Below are 21,001 nucleotides of genomic sequence, written 5' to 3' on the forward strand. Positions count from 1 at the left end.
CTTGCTGAGGGCCAAAGCTGGATGTGCTTCCTGGTGGGCAAGTGGGGCCTTTACATAAAAAACTCGGTGGTCTTTCCCTATTAAAAAGGAAAATCCTAACATTACTTTTTCACTTTAACATCCTCCTCCAAAAGTTGTGCAAAAGTGCCTACAGTTCACGCACCAATTTATAGGTTAAAAAGCAGGAAATACGGATATTAGATGGATTTCGAGAAAGCGGTATCATCTAAAAATTTCTCCAAAGAGGTATCTAAAAATTCCATTTGAGATGGTTCTAAATGACATTGGAATTCTGAACCAGTGAAACACTTAGGTTCTAAATGACACTCGAGTCCTATGAATTTCATGACGAACTCAAAACTGTCTGGACTTCTGCTTTAGGCTATTTTTTATTTTTATTTTTATTTTTTGAAAGGCAAGCCGGGGTTAGTAAGACCCCTACCAGTTATACAAAGATACCATTGGCATTTGAACTTGCAACCTACCAACACAAGGTGACGCTCCTACCAGACAAGGAGAGACCCTATTTGATTTTAGGTCATTTTTTAGCTGTTGAGAATTTGACTGAAACTCCAGTCATAATAGGATCGTTTTTACCGAGAATGTCAGCATATTGCTCGTGAAGAACTCATGAATTAAAAGAAAAAAAATCTGAGGATTATTGTTAGGAACTTTCCAAAACATTATCAATAGGGGTCTCAGCTTATCTGGTAAGAGCAGCTAATGCAATGCTATGGTTGCTGCCAAACCCCAGCTTGCCCATCTAACTTCCCAAAACCTTTGGAATGGACATCCTTTCTGTTTCAGCGTCTTGTCTGTCTCGAGGATCTACAGCATTGGGACCCCTTGTGCCTCAAAACCCGGGCCGATCAGGCACACTTTGAGTGTACTGCCGCACCTAACTGCCTTTATCTGTAGGGTACATCCTGTCAGCTGTGGGGCCCAACAAAAGACGGAAGACAGATCATGTGCAATGCCACACTATTGTACCTGATCTGCCGTCCCAGGACCCTACATGGAACCAACTTTCGAAAGGACTGGCACGAGACATCTCCCATTTCATGGCAACCTTGCTTGACTTGCAAGTTACATCAGCTCAATGAAGAAATGTATTTTATCCGATTCCGACATGTTTTATTCGAATCTATTCAACAGGATTACTTTCGGATTAGAGTCGGATTTAAATCAGCATTTTAATGTGGATCTGGAGGTGATCCAAACCAAAATCCAACCTGAATGCAGTTTTTACAGTTTTATTCTATTTTTCGTGTGGATCCAGTACTACCACATGTATTTCGGATTCAGATTCAATCTAACATCTTCGGATCTGAATCCAAATTTATTCAGATTCGAATCTGGCAAGATCAGGCCTGAATCCAACACATTTGTAATACTGATTAAACCATTTGGTGGTACAAGCCGACCAATTTTTAGCTCACAAGGATTATTTCAACAACGTGCAAATATCTAATATTTATATATTCCGCCAGTGAGGAAAACTACAGGTGGGCCCCACAACCACCCAGCCTTTCGGCGCGCCCCCACCCCTGAAAGCTACAACAAGACCCACCTGTGTGACATCGGAACGGGGTTTGATACAGCACCTTCACAACCACCCCTGCTGACGACTTGGAACAACAAACAAACATATTCAACCGCATGAAAGGAGAGAGAGTCTGTGTATATTCACAATGTATTCAGAACACCACTGCTATGTACACCTGAGACTGAGTCCAAAGAAATAAAAGAATGAGAACGTATTTACAGCATAAGAAAAGAGTCTGAACCTCTATCTCATACCATACAGAACAGGAAAAGAAAACAAAATTTGCTAGATACGAAAACCACCAACCGCTTATCTATAGACACCTTCTTCTGAACCACCGGTAGAAAGCAAAGCAGGGCCTCACCACTGATCACCCCTCGGGAACCGCAACCCACCACCTGCATACATGGAGGCTACTGATCCTTGATCCTTGGTGCCATTTTGCTTGCCATACAGCTCCATGTTTTCCCATTGGAACAAGGCAGATAGGTAGGGTGGTGTTTCAAACCATCCATTCACGAATCCTTCATTACAGTAGTCATGTCCCAGTCCTTCCTCTTGGGCTACCCCATGATCAGGTGCCTCCATATACAAGGGTCTGATGACTAGCACGTCTTCTTCCAGCTTGACGAAATCAAAGTCCCCATAGTCAAGGTCAACAGGAGCCTGATCCATATGTTCCAGGCTGCCCAGCAACTTGGCGTCCGGATTATGCAGCTGGAACGATAACGCAGCTGGGCTAGAGAACTCCAGCTGCTCGCTTTCAAGGTTACCCTCCAAGTGAGCATCATTCATCAACAGTGCATTATCACCGAGCCCACACCGGGCCTCGCCATAACTCTGCTCTGCATCCAACATATCCAACAGCTCCTGCACATCAAACATAGCATCCTGCGCAGGTAAATCCTGCAAGCTATTCTGCGCCAATGCAGGTTCATCACCCTGCCTTTTTTTCACCTCAGCCAAGTCAGTTTTCTGTTGATCATGCACATGATCTGCCGGTGTGATCCTGTTTTCTTCTTTGATTCCAGCGTTCTCTTCATTGGTTGTGCTGCTGTAGCTGACAATATCCGCTGATTGAGGAAGATCAGCACCACTAACAATTGTCATTGACGAACAGAGCAACAAGCCAAGCTTGTTGCCGATCTCTTCGTGCGATGTGCCCACTCCAGAATAGCTGCTCATCTCTCCTTGTGTCTGTGATGTCAAGGACAAACCATTTGAACCACTTGAGTTTGGAAGATTGAGGCGAGCAGAGGGGCCATACATTGCTTCCGCAGCATCATCGTATGCTCGAGCAGCAGCCACAGCAGTGGAAAATGTACCAAGCCAGAGACGAATCCCTCTGTCTGGCGCCCTGATCTCTGCAACCCATTTTCCCCAAGTCCGCTGCCTCACTCCTCTATAAATGCAGCCAGGGTTCTCTGGGCCTCCTTTGCCAGTCATACAACCTTTCTTGGAGCCCTTGGCAGGAGCCTTCCGTATCCGTTTGCCATCTTTCGAGGCCTCTGCTAGTGAGTTACTCTCCCTCCACCTTGCAAGAACCTCGGGCACGGACTCTCCTGCATGACATCTGCTGCGTACTCTCAGTTTCCTGGTCAAGAGAAGAAAAGATTTCAGCAGAGATGCAACAAGAAGCAACCAACAAATCATTGAAGCCAAAGTGAGTATATAACAAGACAGTAAGAGTCACTGCAGTGAAGGCACCAATAACAGGGTAGTTAGAATTATAAACTTATCAAATTTACAATACCACAAAACAAAGATGAAATGGCTCAGACAAGCTGATCAAACGCGGCACAGTCCAAAGGCATATCATATTCTTGCAGGTAAGAGCCATGGTCTAAAGCATAAGCTTAGGAATGAATAATACTCTCGAGGGATAGTTTCCACTTTCCACAACAAGGTGCATAAAAAATCAATTTTTTGGAATCCAATTCTTTTCACTCAATGCCATTGCGGTTGAAGGGAAAAGTGCAACTGGAGTGTTGTGCGATCGTAGAATGCCATTGCGGTTGAAGGAAAAGTTTTATAGGACGACTATTAGGCCCGCTTTACTATATGGTACGGAATGTTGGGCTGCCAAGAGACATCATATTCAAAAAATGAGTGTAGCTGAGATGCGTATGCTTAGATGGATGTGTGGAAATACAATAAAAGATAAGATTCGGAACGAGGAGATACGTAAGAAGGTAGGCGTTGCACCCATTGAAAATAAGATGAGAGAGAATCATTTACGGTGGTTTGGACATATTCGGCGAAGGCCTAATGATGCTCCAGTTGAAAATATATTAGTTAAAAGAGGTCGGGGTAGGCCTAGGAAGACTTGGATGGAGATGATAGGAAAGGATATGAATGCTTTGAACCTCACCGAGGACATGACATTGGATAGAAATGATTGGAGGAGAAGGATTCATGTGGAAGACCCAGAATGATTTTCTTTTTTGGTTCATATCGCCGACCCCAGTTGTTTTGTGATGAAGGTGTAGTTGTTGTAATTCTTTTCACTCAATGCCTATAATAACAGACTATACTTTTCACAAATTTTCTTTTCTTCTTGTTTTCTAAATCTTCTCCATGCCTAAATATACATCTCATGCATGCACTTCACACTGTCAGGTAGTCATTTGCCCTATATGTGACGTTTATCAGATTTTTTTTAGGCCAAGACAAAAGATGCTGCCACAGAATGTTGACACCAAAAGTAACATTCTTCCATATAATACTGCAATTCTCTTCCAAAAGCCATCGTCATGGTGTCAATTCAATTTCCTGCCTTCGTCTTCCGTTACAAAAACTTCATTACAACAAGAACAGGACATGAGGGCCATTGTCTCAAACGGACAAAACTATACAAGTGCCAAGTACTGCATCAAGACCATCTTCAAGAACAGCACTGCATGAACACACTATCTAAGTATGAGGGGACTTAAAGACGCTAATATTGTGGAACTCAGCAATGATATTCAGTCATAAGAGTCTCCCAACAATTACTAACAGACATTGGATCCTAGTTGATATCAGTCGCCAAAGATTATCAATGACCAACTCCACCACAAGTAACTGTTGACCTGAACAAAAGGATGCAATGAAATGAAACCGTGAAAAAGGATTATTCATGGGAAGTTAAAGTCTTTTGATGGGATTAATATGTGCATGATTTGAAATTGTAAGGTATACAAAATATTGTAATAAATGTGCATGCATAACTTGCAATTAGGTGAATACCGATGTTTTTGTTTTAATTGGTAACAGAACTTTGAATTAGTCATTGACAAGCACGTAACTTGGATCTGAACTTGATTAAAATTTCAATCTGAATTTGAATTTTCTCATATTTGTCTCTAGGATTTAGCTCTCTACTTCTATTAACAGTAGATTATGTATTTTAGATGGAAATTAAGTGTCTTTTGCTCCTTTCTTAAAGCATGGTGAAAGCTCAAAACTAAGCACCACCAAACTCCAAAATCAACACTAGAACATAAGTACCCAAAACAGAGAAATGAACCAAATTCCAAACGAAAAACAGAAGAAGAAGAAGAAGAGGAAGAAGAAGAAGAAGAAGAAGAGAGACAAAACTAAGTACCATAAAACCCCTCTCTCCAACTTCGGACATATAACAAATGAACCAAATTCTAAAACGAAAAGCAGAAGAAGAAACAAACTAAGTACCATAAACCCCCTCTCAGAAACTTAGGGCAAGACACAAAAATCATGGCCAATGACAAAGACAAACATCACAAAGGGGGAAAATTAATCGCCCCTAAACTCCCATTCCTAGTTCCAAACCGAACATTGACATGATACCATGAACTCCTGACTGAGAAATCCTGATTGGCTGCCAAACAAATAGAACATAGTAACGGAACTTAGCACCCTAAGTCCCCAGTCCCACTTCCAGGGTTGAACGCTATACCCCATTTAGAAATCAGAACCAAGACTTGAATCGGAGTCTGTGCAGAACAACTCGAATCTGATTCAGAAATCAGAACCAAGATTGGATTTGGAGACAGTGTTGAGAGAGAATAAAGGTGGAATGACGAAAGGAGTCTTCTAACTCCTTGCACCAACAAAACCCAAACCAGGCCAAGAGAATCGCAGTAAAGGATAAAAAAAAAACGATCCCTGGTTGCATCACAACAGGAATAAAAATTTTCTACCCTCAGACTACGACACACAAAAACCAACCTCCAGAATCACCATTCTCATCCCCCAAATAACAAAAAAGTACACCAACACGAACCGCGCCGCCATTAATTCCAAAAGCGACGCAGAGCAGGCTCCTTCATTCCCCTGTTCCCATCGCCTCACCAGCATGAACACAAAAGCAAAAAAAACAGAACAAACAAACAAATCAGAAAACCAACCACCAATTCACCAAAATCCTAAAATACCACAACAACATCAGAAGAAAAGCGCAAGCATCTACAGTTCATCAAAGAAACACCACCCCAACAAATACACACACAACATAAACATGTAACCCCTCCCCCCAACACCCCCAGAGAGAGAGAGAGAGAGAGAGAGAGAGAGAGAGAGAGAGAGAGAGAGAGAGAGTACATATGAGGAGGCTCCGTTAAAGGCTTGTTGATCAGCCCGTTTGAAGACGAAGACATAACCGAAGATGATGATTCAGAAGTTGGAACAAACACCTCTTTCTCTCTTTTCTTAATCTTGTTATTCTTCTTTTCCTTGAGCAGTTAGATTTTTCCAGGAGTCGAAGACGTCGCCGATTCCTCCTTGAGGAGAAGCAAACGAGAGAAAAGAGGATAATGACGACGGATGCAAAACAAAGCAAACCCTCGATGGACTCTTCTAGGCCTATTATTTATACCGTAAGATCTAGATTGAGATATTATTTGCCAGCTCCCGTTCTCCGGTGACGTGGCAAATATTTAAAGCCGTCGCGTCGTCAGTGCTCTCCAGCGTGAGCCACGTGGCAGAAGAAGGTTCTAGGAGCCGAGACGATCCTCTCGGTTGCTTCGGGCCAAAGTATTCCTCGTCTCAGCGAGCTCTCCCGCTCCGGTCCGTTTCCCACTTTCGTTAATCTTTCTTTTTTTGGTAGGCAAGCTGTAATCTTGAGAATTCGTACTTACCAGAATAAGTACGTGGGTTGGGGTCCAGCATTGACCCAACACTGGATTCGATTTCTGAAATGTGGGGTCCGGTTCTGGATCTGGATTGACTCGGTGGGACCCTCTGAGACTGGATCCACTAAAAGTGAGCCAAAAATCAATGTTTTTTCTTTTTTCTTTTTTTGAAAGGCAAATTAAGATTAGTCTACTTAGGCATGAGCAAAGGCAGGCTGAGCCCATATTTGGCCTAAGTTGGTCACCCATCCAGGCCCTGATCAAACGTGCACGTACACATGGGCAGCCAGGTCCACAGTCCAACCCAGGCAGGGCCTTGTCTCAAAACCCCAACACAAGCAAGCCGGACCACAAGCGGCCGATGGGCTGCTCGTCCATTTTTAATGGGTCAGACCACACGCAGGCCCAGACTAGGTCCACAGTTGACTAGACTGAGTTCGGTCCCAAAAAACCAGCCCAAACATTTTATGCTTTCTTTATAAATCTCGAAAAAATCTTGGTATGAAACATAACAGAAATAAATGAGAAAAAATAGGCTTTAGCAATTAATCTTTAACCCCTACATGTGGCAGAGGGTTTCGAATCTGGTGGGCCTTCAGCTTGGCACAGGACCCCGCTTACCACATGGGATACCACCTCGATGGTGCCAAAAATCATAGTTGGTAAAACTCGGTTTATACGACCTTTTTTTCCCCAAAGATATTTTGAAAACCATTAAAACAGATGAGACTCGGTCTTCTTCAAAACATCAGGGAAAACAACTCGTTGTTTTGCACGAAAATTTACATTTACATATAAAATACATTTGAAAAAAAAAACTTAGATTATGGATCCAATTGGATCAGATCGCAGTGAATATTGAACCTGAATGTTGTAGTTTTTATACCCTAACTTGATTTTCAATGAAAAATCTTATATGTATGTCCATTTTTTACCCTATTTTACAAAAGTAAAACCGAATGAAGCCTATATGTGTAGTCTTGTTTCATCGTTCGTCTTTTGGAATGCAAAACCTTTGGAATCATGTGTTCAGTATTCAATGATTTTTTGCCACTTTAGGTGCTGCTAACATGGAACCTATTGATTTTTGAGTAGGAAAAAAAGACAAATTGTGGGGTTAGACTGTTAAATTTAGGAAGGTTCCTTAAACTGGTTTAGGGTGTGGTTATAAACGGTGAGACATGTGCACTAGAAGGAGTCAAACGTCCATTTATGTGATGACACATGCTCTTTTCTTTGAGCTATTTCAACCACTTCTCCATGATCCCCTCAATCCTCTTGACAAAATATCTTTTTTCTCACATTTTTGTTTTGCCATAACATCAACTATATACTCAACACAAGAAAATTGATATGATCAACTACTAATCCTGGAGAATAATGCCCTGCAATCTGATTACGACCTCCACAGTAGGGTGTTAGTTATATATAACTACACTTCAAGGCCCCACTACCTTAGTGATCATAGGACTCCTTTTGTGAGACCCAATAACCATATTTTTGATCTAATATCTTGATCTAACATCTACCACTTGTTCATAGAGGCGAACAACCATTCTCTATTGATTTCTTCATGCATCCCATCTAGGGGTGGCAATCGGGTCGGGTCAGTTGGTTGACGGGTTGGCGAGTCAGAATACCTCAACACGAACCCGACCCATTTATTAAACGGGTAACCCGACACAACACGATTAACCCATTTAATAAACGGGTCGGGTCGACACGACAACATAGACATGATAACCGCACAGGCGCACACCACCACTGAAGAGAAGAGGTCTTGGGCTCTCGACTGCGGTTGGGTAGGAAGGAGTTAGGTGGGTGACTAAAGTGTAAAGTTAGGAGTTAGGGTTAGATAAGTTAATATATATATAAACGGGTTGCGGGTTGACGGGTTCGTGTAAACGGGTTGACCTGCCTGCCTAACCCGTTTATTAAGCGGGTCAAACGGGTTGGTGGGTTGGCATACCCCTAACACAAACACGACCCGTTTAATAAACGGGCGGGTCAACCCGTTTACGATATGAACCCGTTTAAGCCAAACCCTAACCCAGCTAAGAAGCGGGTTGGCGGGTCTGGTCAGATTTTGCCACCCCTAATCCCATCATATCATTACCTTGATTTTTATTCAAAAAAACCATCTTTCTCAATGCAAGTCACATTATACTAAGTGCAATTACTCATTCCTATAAAGTTATAGAGGTAGCAACCTCCACTAAAAGAATGAGCTTTAAGTTCCCTCAAATTTTTTTCTTAAAGTTCCTGACAAAAAACATTATGAGCTTTAAGTAAGGCCAACATGGGCACCAAATCTTATTATTAAGGCCCAACATCTCTTGATTAGGAGGAACTCATTGACCTTTATGACCATCCATGGGTTGGCTATCCAATAATCGGTTCATTGTCAAACTACTTATATTGTTCACCAGCAGGTTCTTTGCTATACGGCTAATTAATTCATCTCCATCAGTAGGTTCATTGGCAAACTGCTCATTAGCCTATTGATGCAAGTTATCCATGTCAATAACAACATCGATAGTAATTTTTACGCATTTTATGCAAAAATTGGGAACTTGCAAATTTGGCAAAAATGATGTATTTTAAAAAAAAAATGCAATTTACTAAATTCATCAAATAGATAATTCTGTAGGTTCCCAATTTTTCCTGGACACTTTTACCTCTTGTAGGTGCGAATTTTCGATTTTCACACGTCATGACATTAAAAGTTGATGGACCCACAAAACTCGTCAACAAAATCACATATGAGGTTATGATATTCTAAAAGATTACAAAATTCTAAAACACTAGCAAAACATATGACGAGTATCGCAAGTCATGTTGTGAAAATCCTTTAAGTGTTGTGAAAGTCCTTACCTTGCAAAATTCTGAAATAGTATCGCATGAAGTATTGTGCAATTTCTTTTGCTTGCGAAATTTCATCCCATATAAATAAAGCTTTGTTTCTCAACACCTTTTTTTTCAACCCTAGATTTCTTGTGGTCCTCAATCCTTCTGGCGACATTTGGGCTAATATTCTGACAGTCAACGACTTTGCAAAAACCTTTTATATTCAGTGATTCATCGAGAACAGTTCTCCAACTGTGAAAAACCTCTAATTGTGGCCCCCTCCGATGAATATTATAGTGTATCTCCTACGAATATTTCAGTAATAGCCACCAGCAACGAGTTCATCGGTGTCCCTCAACCGAGTTTTTTTCCAGTAAAGTTACTGATTTTGGTGAATAGTTTTTCACTATTATTTTTTTTCAGTAAAAACCTTTTTTTTAATTGGTTGCATATGTCAGTTATGTCCCTCAACTGGCTTGTTTTTGCATGTATATTATCCATTTTAATCATTTTTTTGGTGTATAGAACGTTGCATGAGTTTTCTCAAATTTTTTTGTTTTTGCATGTATATTATCTAGTTTACTATTATTATCATAGAAACTAAGCTTTTTATTACGAGATGACACCAAATAAGAGAAAAAACATACAAAAAAGACCAACCATCGCAAAGAAGAAAATAAAAAGGCAAAATGAGTCGGTCAGGCTCCAAGGATTTGATGGTTACATAGTGTTTCATGAGACTTGTTTTGACACATACAATAGATTTGTCATTCTGATAGAGAGGGATCCTGCTCTAGCACCAAAAATCTAGGTGTCAAAAATATGACCTCAACGATTTGCAGCGTAGAAATCTGCACTTATCCAAGCAGTTGTATGCACTTTCAACAAATCCGTTGTTAAAATTTTTACACTGGCCCACAAGTCCTGCTGATTCTGCAAAAAAAGTTGTATCATATTGCAGTCAGATATTTATCTCCCATCCCAAAAGCATCGAAGTAGATAGAGGGGGACTTATTGGTGAAGAAGTGTTAGCCATTTGGCTCACGGTAAGGTTGTTGCGAAGCTCGATACTCGACTTGAACAAGATGAAAATGAGGCCACTTGTAGTGGTAGTGACGAAGTGGAGATGGAGGCAGTCTTTTAGGTTGTCTCTGAATTAAAAGAGAGTAGTCACCTAGATATAGAGGAGAGTGAGGCTGGGGTTGGGGCAATTATGGAGGGTCCTTAGACAAAAGAGGAGAGCAATGCTGGGCTACATAGTGCATAGGAGGTTCCTCCTCCCCTTTATTCGACGAGAGTGCATGTCTCGCGTTAAAGGTTACAACAATAAACAATGTCTCGTGCCAAGGGACATGCACTTTTCTATATTTATTTTGTATATAACTGCCACTTGATGTTAGATCATCCATTAAAAAAAATTGATTCTTGATATTACGTCCATGTAAATCAAGAGTATATCATCACAAGTTATAGTTGTTTAGTACCACAATAAAAACCCACACACACACACTATATATATATATATATATATATATATATATATATATATATATATATATATGCATCATGCATGCTATGCATAGACAAGTGTTTATTTGTGTGTTTGTGTACTTACATTTCAATCAGTGAAAATGTTATAACTACTGAATATGTGCATGTGAGTGCAACAACCACATCAGCCTCCACCACCTCGTGTGCATCGATTCTTCTGGCACAAAGTATACTCATAATTTCTAGCACTGACGGAGTCCCACAAAGATTTACTAGATCAAATGCATTTTTAACAATTCTTGAAGATCACCCCATGGAACCTCAACCATAGTCTCATAGATTTTATTATGCAGTTTTGGAGTCCGTCTTCAAACACATTCATCTTCGAAGACATTGAGATGACAATTATGTTGGAGGACGTGGGCACAAATCACTGGATTAAAGCATCATGGGAAGCTAGTGATTGCACGTCATTGGGGAGAATTCAAGGGTTTAGGTTGTCCTTATAGATGCGGATGATACGGCATGAGACAGTACTGAGGTCAAGTTATCATGGTTAAAGAACCACTATGACCCTACAATGAGTTGGGGTAGAAAGCTGGTGCCAACTTTTGGAGGAAAGGGTGAATAGAATTTGCAAAATGACATTAGAGCATTCTTGCTCTACTTTTTTGGTGCATGCTTATTCATCGACTTAGGTGAGAAGATGATCCATGGATCACACTTTGAATTATTGCAACCATTGACTTCTATTGATGAATATGCATGGGGAGTTGCCGTTCTTCTACACATGTATGCAAGTTTGTATGAGTGCAAGAGTGATAGAAAAAATATTGCTGGTATTATGGTTTTGTTAGAAGTATTCATTCTGTCATGTTTCCTATTTGATATTTCTTTGCATTCGTTATCTATAAATCATTGATGTAGTAGTAATCATTGTATTGATCCTTACAGGTTTAGATATGAGAGCACATATCAATTGGAAGGCCCTTGAGACATAACCCTTTTCCTAATTTTCTATGTGCTGTAATATGAAGACATACACATGATAATGAGGATAGAAATGATCAAAGAGAGTTGGGTCCTAATATCAATAGGGCGTCTTGCATAGCACAATTACATAACATCACCAAAGCACATGTAAGTTTGTTCATTCTTTTGTTGGAGGTGTTTATTATTTTGTTGAAGGTATTTATGATGTTTGTTACATTTTAGGTAAAGTGGTGCTTCTACATAGACACGGTGGATGAGGACCGTGAGGATGTGGTTACGCACATGAGAGACCTCACAAGGAGTGACATTTAGTTGTATAAAAATGAATGAAGTTGAGTGATAACTAGTCTGCAGAGTGGTCTGACAGTTTATCTTTGTTCAACACTCGTTGCCCTGGAGTAGTTAGCAAAACAATCCATGGCATAATGTATGATAAAAAAAATGATTACCCCACTTTGTTTGAATACAAACTGAAATACTTGTACGACAGTGGGGAAGGCATCAACAAAAAATCTATGGAAGACGTACATAGGGATGAAGAGGGTGATAAGGTCCACATCGAGGAGGAAGTCAGGGCTGCAACAAGTGCTACCAGGTTGGATGTAAAAATAGCCCATTTAAGAAAAGAAGTGGTGTGTGAGGTGATGAAGTTTTTTATTAATGAATTATGTATATAACATGGAATGCAGTTGTTTGATTCTTGTTTTTTAAGAAGAATGAATTGTGTATATAACAGAGAATAAAGTTGTTTGTTTTTTGTTTTTTGTTTGATATGTGTTGCTTATACAATAGGTGATTGATTTTTTTAGTCACTTTAATTGTGTATATAACAAAGAATAAACATATGTTTGCATCTGGTGATTTTTGCACTAGAAATTTTTTTTGCAAGGTACGTGCAAATTTTTGTTCTTTCTTTTTGAATCAGAAAAGAATTTCATAAGGTTCAAAATGAATGGAAATTGGCACGTACCTTGCACATACCTTGCAAAATTCCTTTCTGATTTAAAAAGAATGAGCGAAAATTCGCACATACCTTATTGGAGGTATTCATTCTTTTGTTGAGAATTCGCACGCACCTTGTGAAATCCAACCATGATTGGGTTATAATATTGTTTATTATATAAATGAATGACATGAAATCCAACCATGATTGGGTTAGAATGTTGTTCATTACATGGATGAATGACATCAGAGTTATCCCTAAATGTAATCCATCAAGAGTACCCTTGACATGAACTTGCACATGACTGACAGGAAAATAAAATAAAATTGAAAACACCCTAGCCAACTACAAAAAATATAAGAAAGAGGGTCATTAGCTCTTTGCTTCATTAAATACACAATTCATTCTCATAAACAAATAAATCATCTGTTACAAATAGGTAAATACATAGTAAAAAAATCTGCATAATCATCTACATGCATAGTACACATAGTCATCCATATAAATTTTAAATTTTATATGCAATTCACATCCATAGTCAATACATAGTACACTATCCACATTCATATTCTAAAATCTGTATAGTCATCCATAAGGTCCTTATTATATACATAACCATCAGTAAACAATACCCATGATTGCCCAAAGCTCCTATAATCTCTCATCGTCATCCGACACCTCATTGTCTGATGTCGTCTCTACATCCTCAAGCGCAAGGGCATCCTCCGACTTAGACTAGATCCAAAATCATGTCTCAATAAGTCTCCGTTCAATCATGTTTTTGGCTCATAAAATGAAATCCTCGAGATTTTTTTTAAAAAAATGAAATAAACTAAAGATTTTTAGCTTTTGAACAAGCCAAGAATTAAGTCAATCTGACATTTAGAGCAAAAGTTATGACCAAAATAAGATGACTTATTCAGTCAAAACCCTATTTTTAGCCATATCCCACTTTAAATGCATTTTACCATCAAAATGATTGGAGTTAGTTTTTCATTGACAATATGGATTAAAGTTGAGGATGTTAGTTTTTCAATGCACTAAATTGTGCCTCAATTTGATATCCAGTTGTTTAAATATGACCAACAAAAGTCAACCTATTGTCATTAGAAATACAAAGCTTGTTGTCAGGAATAATAGAATATTCACAGGCAAAAAAAAAATGAAACCTTAAACTAATTTGGATCTAAAATAGATCTAAATCCTAACTAAAATTTAAGAAATATAAAACAGATCCATAAATGGATCTTGGACTCGAATACATTATTGTTGTCATGTGTCATTTCCCCAACACCACCTATCGTTTGAAAGCAATGCATATGGTTTCCCAACATCCTCTGTTGTTTAGGAGTATCGGTCTTGCCATGAAGTTGGCAACCCTAATGCCACATTTCAACACCATTCAAAAGAGAATATTTTGACAACTCCATTCTCAGTTTCATATTTTAAGCAAAGTAATATTTTGACAATAACACATTTTGGCAATTTAAAGAAATGGTGTTTCTATCCCAATGTAAGGCTCCCAAGCAAAGGAAAGGTAGTTGTAGCCAACATAAGATTTAAATTTGTCAAGGTGTTGATTGGAAGTCTTCAAAACTAAGTCAGGGTCACATGAATGATTACTGATTCCCTTCTGGCTGTCACATGAACCTGTACTTTCCTACACTATGTTTTTTTTTTGAAAAGCAAGTTGTGGTTAGGCAGACCCTACCAATTATACAATGATACCATTGGAATTTGAACTTGTAACGTCCCAACACAAGGCTACCTACAATTGATGATCCTACCAGACAATTCAAATTATATGTCCAGCTGGCATCAAGCATGTGATTAGCAATTCCATAAGAAAGCTCATAACACCAAGTGGACTTTTGGTTCGTTCCGACAGAATCACTTTCTCAAGAAAACTTGAGAAAGCGATACTAAAAGTCTGAAATCTCATCCTATTTTTCTGAACATGAGATTTCAGACAGGACGTGATTTCAAATCATTATGATTCTAAATCACGGGTTGTCCTGGGGTTTGGAATCAGAATGATTTGAAATCAGAATGATTTGAAATCAAAATCCTGTGGGAGTTGAGGCACTCAAACGTACCCTAAATCACTTGATATTTTGAGTGGGGCTTGCATCAGGCATTGTGGGACCTATCGTATTCTAATGTGTCATTGACCGTCAAGATATGACATTGATCATGATCTGATCATGTTATGTTTAGTTGGGCAATACCCAGTGGATTGGACATTTAGACTATATCATTGTTCAACTCTCCTTAAATTATATAGATCTGACTTTGACCAGCATGACTGCTTGGAAACCTACTGCCGAAAAACCATTGAAGTCAAGTATGGAATCTATAGCATCAGATTTTGTTTTGGGAGCATGGAGATATGGTATTTGAGATTTTGTTTCTCATCCCATTTATCTGGTTTAAACGGTTGATGATTTAAGGAAAAGAAAGATGAAATTTAGTTTAATGTTATTATGATGATCAAATTTATGTCTAGGAGATATCTGCAATTACAGCTACTCATTGTGATTGCACAGACTTGCCAATTGATTCAGATATCAAATTAAGTCTTTACGAGAGAATTGCTTTCCAGCAATGATGCCTAAGTACAAGATTTTTTTATGTGAAATCGTTTTTTATTTTGAATGAATCTTTGATACTCAATGAAGTATGAGATTAGTGAATCTATCAGAGGGTTGGCATAGGAAACGCCACCTCCAAATCCCTAAATCAAATAACATCATGAAGAGGTGGTAAGAGGCTCGCTTGTCTGATAGGAGCAGCTAGTGCACATTACCTTGTGTTGGGACGCTGTAGGTTCAAAACCCAATGGTATAGTTGTATAACTGGTAGGGGTCTGCCTAATGTTAGGGTTGACTTGGGCCGAATTTGGTACAGGTTGTTAGCAACTCTTTTCCTTCGGACATCTTCACCCATATTAGATCTTGATGTGCCGACCTGAATTGGATGTTTAAGACTGGGTATGTTTCTAATCCAAATGAATTTGAACCAAGCCTAGAATGACAGAAGGTTGAGTGTAGGTCAGAATTGTGTGTGACCTAGAATGGAGCTCAAGCTACAAAATTTTGAATAATCTTTGGGTAAATTATGTGATTCTGTTTTTCGCATATGAACCTAATTTATGAAAAGTATCATGATAATATGTGAAACTTTGAAATTCATATGTTGGAATCTTTGTTGGTGTTTGGGATATATGAGTTCTTTGGTAATTATACTCAGTCTTTTGCATTTACGAAAAACAAAAGATGTACTAGTTTTATGAAATGCCACCGTATGACTGAGGTTGAAGCGAATCGAATTACGTTAGATCCCCGATCCAAATTTGACATTATTTTCGAATGTGGATATAATAAAATCTGAATATGTTTTTGAATAGTTTCAATTTTATTGGGTGTCCCTAAAGAGAATTTTTGAATGGTGTTTCCTAAAATAAAGGGGGGCATTTCCTCTCTATCTGAAACCCTAGACCGTGCTTCCTGTGAGTATGGTGTTGACCCCGTCCTCCTTCCTCTCCACCCTGGCCTCCATTGGGATCTAATGAGCTGACCGACTTCCATCAAGAGGGTCCTCAGTTTCAGGCAGTGTTGTCAGTATCAGTGCTTATCAGCCTGAATCAACCGAAGATCGATAGGGTACCAATTTGAATAGGTTATTTTTTAATAAATATAAAAGTAACTTGAAAATTTAATATTATTTTAATAGCTTTAACATGTGTCACATTCCTATTGACATGTAATATTTTTTAATTATTTTTGACCGATTCAGAACTATTCACTTTACACCCTAGATCTAACTTTTGTGCCGCAGCCCCATGTAGAGGTCACAATAGAAAATGCTAGAACCTTCCCACAGCAGATAGAATAGGAAGGTTGGTGTGGTGCCGTGAGAGCTATATCTCTACCAATCACTCAAATTCCAAAAGGATGGCTAGATTGGGGTGAAGCTAAACCCAAACCTCCCCACTACAACTCCTTCCAACCGAAATAGTGTTGTCTAAGAAGATTCTCATTATTTCATAAAATGTAACTTTTACAAAATGTTTATCAACATATACATCAATGTACAAAGTTCACAAAACTATAGAATCAGTTTCAAGTCCACATCCATGAATAACCACGAGCTGTCCATGTGTCCTATGCTACTACATTCACCTACCGTTGGGCACTTGAAAACAACATTAATCAAAGGAGTAAGACAACACACATCTCAATGTGATCAAACTACTCAACACGAGCATTACAATGTAGTAGTACGAGATCAAAACATGTTGAAAAACCACTTGGCCAAATTTTATTTCTCAAACTAGAGGAGTTGATCCTCAACTCATCAAGTGCCAACCTTTAGATGAAGACTCCTCTAAAGCTAGAGTCGACTCTGCAGGAGTTGAGTCAACTCCTAAACTCAGGAGGGTCGACTCCTTGATGGTTTATGTGATTTAGATGGTGGATTTTTGTGCATGTAATGGTCGTTCAACATGGGATTCACAGGAACCAGCCTGAAACTGTTGTGTATGGGTCAGTGGGTACAATGTTTATTGATTTTGATTGTTCTTTATATAATGAGACACTAACTTGATTTTGGTTGGTTCAAGAGGGACCTAGTTCATGCATAAATGCATTTTTCATATTGTATGAGGTGTGCTTCATGTAAATGTGGAGTCTCACCATTTCATTAATAAGTATTACTAGGATGGTAGTACCAATGAGTAGAAAGAGGCATGTATACGACAATTGAAATTTGAGGATGATGACCCTAGATGTATCTTGTTACAAGAGCATGCTTTGGGTGTTGACCCAAAGTATCAAGAGGGTACTTTGAGAGATTTGTCGATACATAAGAAATATTAATTAACAACAAGATACACTAAATGTTATCACGAAGGGTGACGTGAACTCACCAGTGTTTGTGGCTTGATCTAGCTTGTCAAATGTGAACAAGCACATACCAACCCCGTGAGAGTTGCTAGACAGTTGATTGAGTTCCTGTCTGTTGAATTGTAGGGTTACATTCCCCACCATGGCAACTTAGAGAACACTGGACTCCGATACTCGAGGCAGAGATGAAGCTACTGCAGTAAGCTTTAGCAGAGCACTACGATGACACATGGAGAGGGACAAAGAGTGTCCCAGACTCTGTTGCCCCAGGATGAGGGATGCCTTGATGAAGGGTCCCAGACTCTAATGCAAGCGTCATAATGACCAACTAGGGGTTTAAAAATGAAAATAAAATGGATGAGGATGAATGAACACTTCTTGAATGACTCGATGATGCCCATAGTGACGGGGAGTAGTGCCCTCATGGAAGTAAACATGATCGTAACAAAATTTTTGTATGAGCATGGCATGTAATGCGATGAATAATATACCCATGCATGAAGGTAAGCATAATGGTCCATGCCTAGAGTCGTCTCCAGAGTAGAGGAGCACCGACTCACAATGAAATTTAGTTTATCTGAGAGTCGACACCTGAGTTGGGTGGGTCGACTCCTCTTTGATTCAATTAGTGGTTCTATTGGGTCGAGGATTGAATCTTGAGTTGGGAAAGTCGACTCCTCTTTTGTTTGTGTTATGTTCTACTCTAAGGGTTGACCCCTGGGAGTGCAAGGTCGACTCCTCTTTGTTCTTTTAAGAAATATTTAACCCTAGTTGAGGGTCAACCCTTGGTTCAACATGATCAACTCCTTCTGATTTTCTTTCTCAACGTTGTTATTTTGTATATACATGTTTGTAAGATGTTTATAATCATTATTAATTTTATATTCAATCAATGATAAAATTGTCATATATATATTGCACTTCAATCTTTAAAATGTTATATATGTGTGTAATTATATGATTAATTTGACTGATTTCATCAAAATTATTTATGAATGTAGGATCTGTAGTCTCAAGATTCAGAGGATCCAACAAGCTGCATGCATCGATTCTATTGGTTTCAAACATACGAATGATTGGTAACACTAAAAGAGGATGTGAAAGACTGGTTGGATTGGATGCATTTTCAGAATTTTTTTGAGATCACACCATATACCATCAATCACAATCTCTTATATGCTATTGTGCAGTTCTTGAATGCAACAACCAATGCATTTTAATTTAGAGATATTGAGATAACCATCACATTGAAGGATGTGGTACGAATAACTAGATTTAAGTGCCATGGGGAGTTAATGAGTACATACCAGTGAGAATATTTCAAGTGCATTTGTGGTGTTTATCTACAAATGAATATGAATGTGTTCGAAGGTGAAAGGTTGAATTTATAATGATTGAGGAACCACTATGACCCCAACAAAGAGAGGAGGATGAAGGAAAAATTGTCGTGTGTTAGAGGGAAGGGCAATTCTAGGTTGGACCTAGAGGTGAGAGCATTCTTGCTCTAGTTTTTTGGTACATACGTATTTATTAACGCTGGTGCAGAGTTGATCCACATCTCATATGTTCAACTATTGCAAGACTTGGATCACATCGATGAATACACATGGAAAACAACCTCACTTACACATCTATATAAAAGTTTGAGTAGTGGAAGATGAACCATGGTTGACATGTTGGTTTAATTTGTTGGAGGTAAGAAAACAATTTGTTGTAAGCACGTGATTTCTCTATCACTACAAACTCACTATTTGCTATTTGTAGATGAACCCCATATGCCTTTCTGTCGCTCTCATTGTATCCCAACATCAAACACCACCATTTATGCCACCCTTGCATGAATCATCACCACTCAGTGATCACCACTGCAATCGCTAAAGTGCCTTCCTCATAGCCAGAGCTATCAGAATTATGGATTTCCATCATTGATGACTCTAGAAGCCACCTCTTGAAAGTAGATTGAGGCGCAAATAAGACTTGAATCAGAGTCCACAATATTTCTCTTAGTTCTTTTCTCTCCTAAACCCTTGCAAGGGATTAGGGCACCCATTAAGCTTAAAAGGGCTCATTCTAATCATGAGGAAAACTGCCACAACTTGACAAAGAGAAGGGTGGTTAATCCACATTGAGACCCCATGAGGGACCTAGATTGAAATCTTGATCCAAAGACCCAGGTTCCTAAGAAAAGTTAAAATTAAAAATATCTCTTAAAAATTGAGCTTAGACCCATTTGGGATGATGATACTCCTACCCCAAATTTCTCCATGTAACCTAAGAGATGGTGAAGGCCTCCTAGACAACAAGCCAACCATGCACGTCCCTTTGGCTTTCCTATCATTGGCACACCTGACTATAAAGCTTTCAGCAAGTGTGGGTAAGGCAGCCATCCAATGACTATCAACTACTCAATGTTCTCCAAAGATTCCATGCTGGTCTATTTAGATGACTACTTTTTGGGAGGGAACTAAGTTTCCCTCACAACTAGGTTCAGATTGTGTAGGTGCTGCAAAACTGCAATAGATATGCTTCTTTCTGTATCGAAAATTAAATGCGATGAAAGTTAATGCACCGATCTGTCTGCATCTTTATTGTTTTTTGGATTTTCGATGCAAGTGGCTGAAAAATAGCATAGAATAACCGAGCTTGGCGTAACTATGTATGTTCATCTTCTATTTTAAGAACACTCTTGAGGTTGTATCTCATCGTTAGTTCATCATTTTCTAGCGATTCAAATGTCGTTGGATAAATATTTCTGTTTAGTTTTTTTTATTTTTTCTATATTTCTCTAAAATCCTTAAATTTTTGAGTATAAAATCAATAGTAAAGTCTGTCACAGAGAAAATTCACATATCCTCATGAGGTCCGCACATGCAAAGGTTAAAATGGTCATTTTAACACCCAACATTTACAGTTTTATTCATCGGCTGGATTTTGATAAATTGTGCGAGTTTTTTAAGAAATGCGTCATTTTTGTCATTCAGTATGAACATTTTCTGATTAGAGTTCTGATCGACTATTCTTGACCATCATCACGTCGGACCAAACTCCACCTTCAAAACCAGCTGACTCCATTGACATGCCAAGCCCATTTTATCTCTATCATTTGGATAGTCCTGAAGTTGTTCTTGTATCACAGAACTATGCTACATGGAAACAAGACTGGGTTTGTTGATGGAAGACTTATCAA

At 38.9% G+C, this 21,001-nt stretch overlaps 1 protein-coding gene across 3 annotated transcripts; it reads right to left on the reverse strand.

Annotated features, from left to right (window-relative positions):
- Positions 1-1,467: 1,467 nt before the first annotated feature.
- On the reverse strand, positions 1,468-6,349 carry LOC149839409 (dehydration-responsive element-binding protein 2C-like). 3 transcript variants are annotated; one of them, XR_016431323.1, is made up of 3 exons: positions 6,107-6,348; positions 1,853-3,140; positions 1,468-1,727 (listed from the first exon to the last, which is right to left on the reverse strand). XR_016431323.1 is itself a non-coding variant. In XM_090002531.1 (2 exons), exons 1-2 carry the CDS (start codon positions 6,160-6,162, stop codon positions 1,907-1,909), a joined length of 1,290 nt encoding a protein of 429 aa, XP_089858657.1. In that variant the 5' UTR covers positions 6,163-6,349; the 3' UTR covers positions 1,678-1,906. The 3 variants fall into 3 exon arrangements, 2 of the variants coding, with proteins under 2 accessions (XP_089858657.1, XP_089858658.1); XM_090002531.1 differs by having other exon boundaries at positions 1,678-3,140; positions 6,107-6,349; XM_090002532.1 differs by lacking the exon at positions 6,107-6,348 and adding an exon at positions 5,735-5,865 and having other exon boundaries at positions 1,678-3,140.
- Positions 6,350-21,001: the final 14,652 nt, after the last annotated feature.

The sequence above is a fragment of the Nuphar pumila genome, chromosome 4 (assembly GCF_984573655.1).
Source record: "Nuphar pumila chromosome 4, dmNupPumi1.hap1.1, whole genome shotgun sequence".
Classification (NCBI taxonomy): domain Eukaryota; kingdom Viridiplantae; phylum Streptophyta; class Magnoliopsida; order Nymphaeales; family Nymphaeaceae; genus Nuphar; species Nuphar pumila.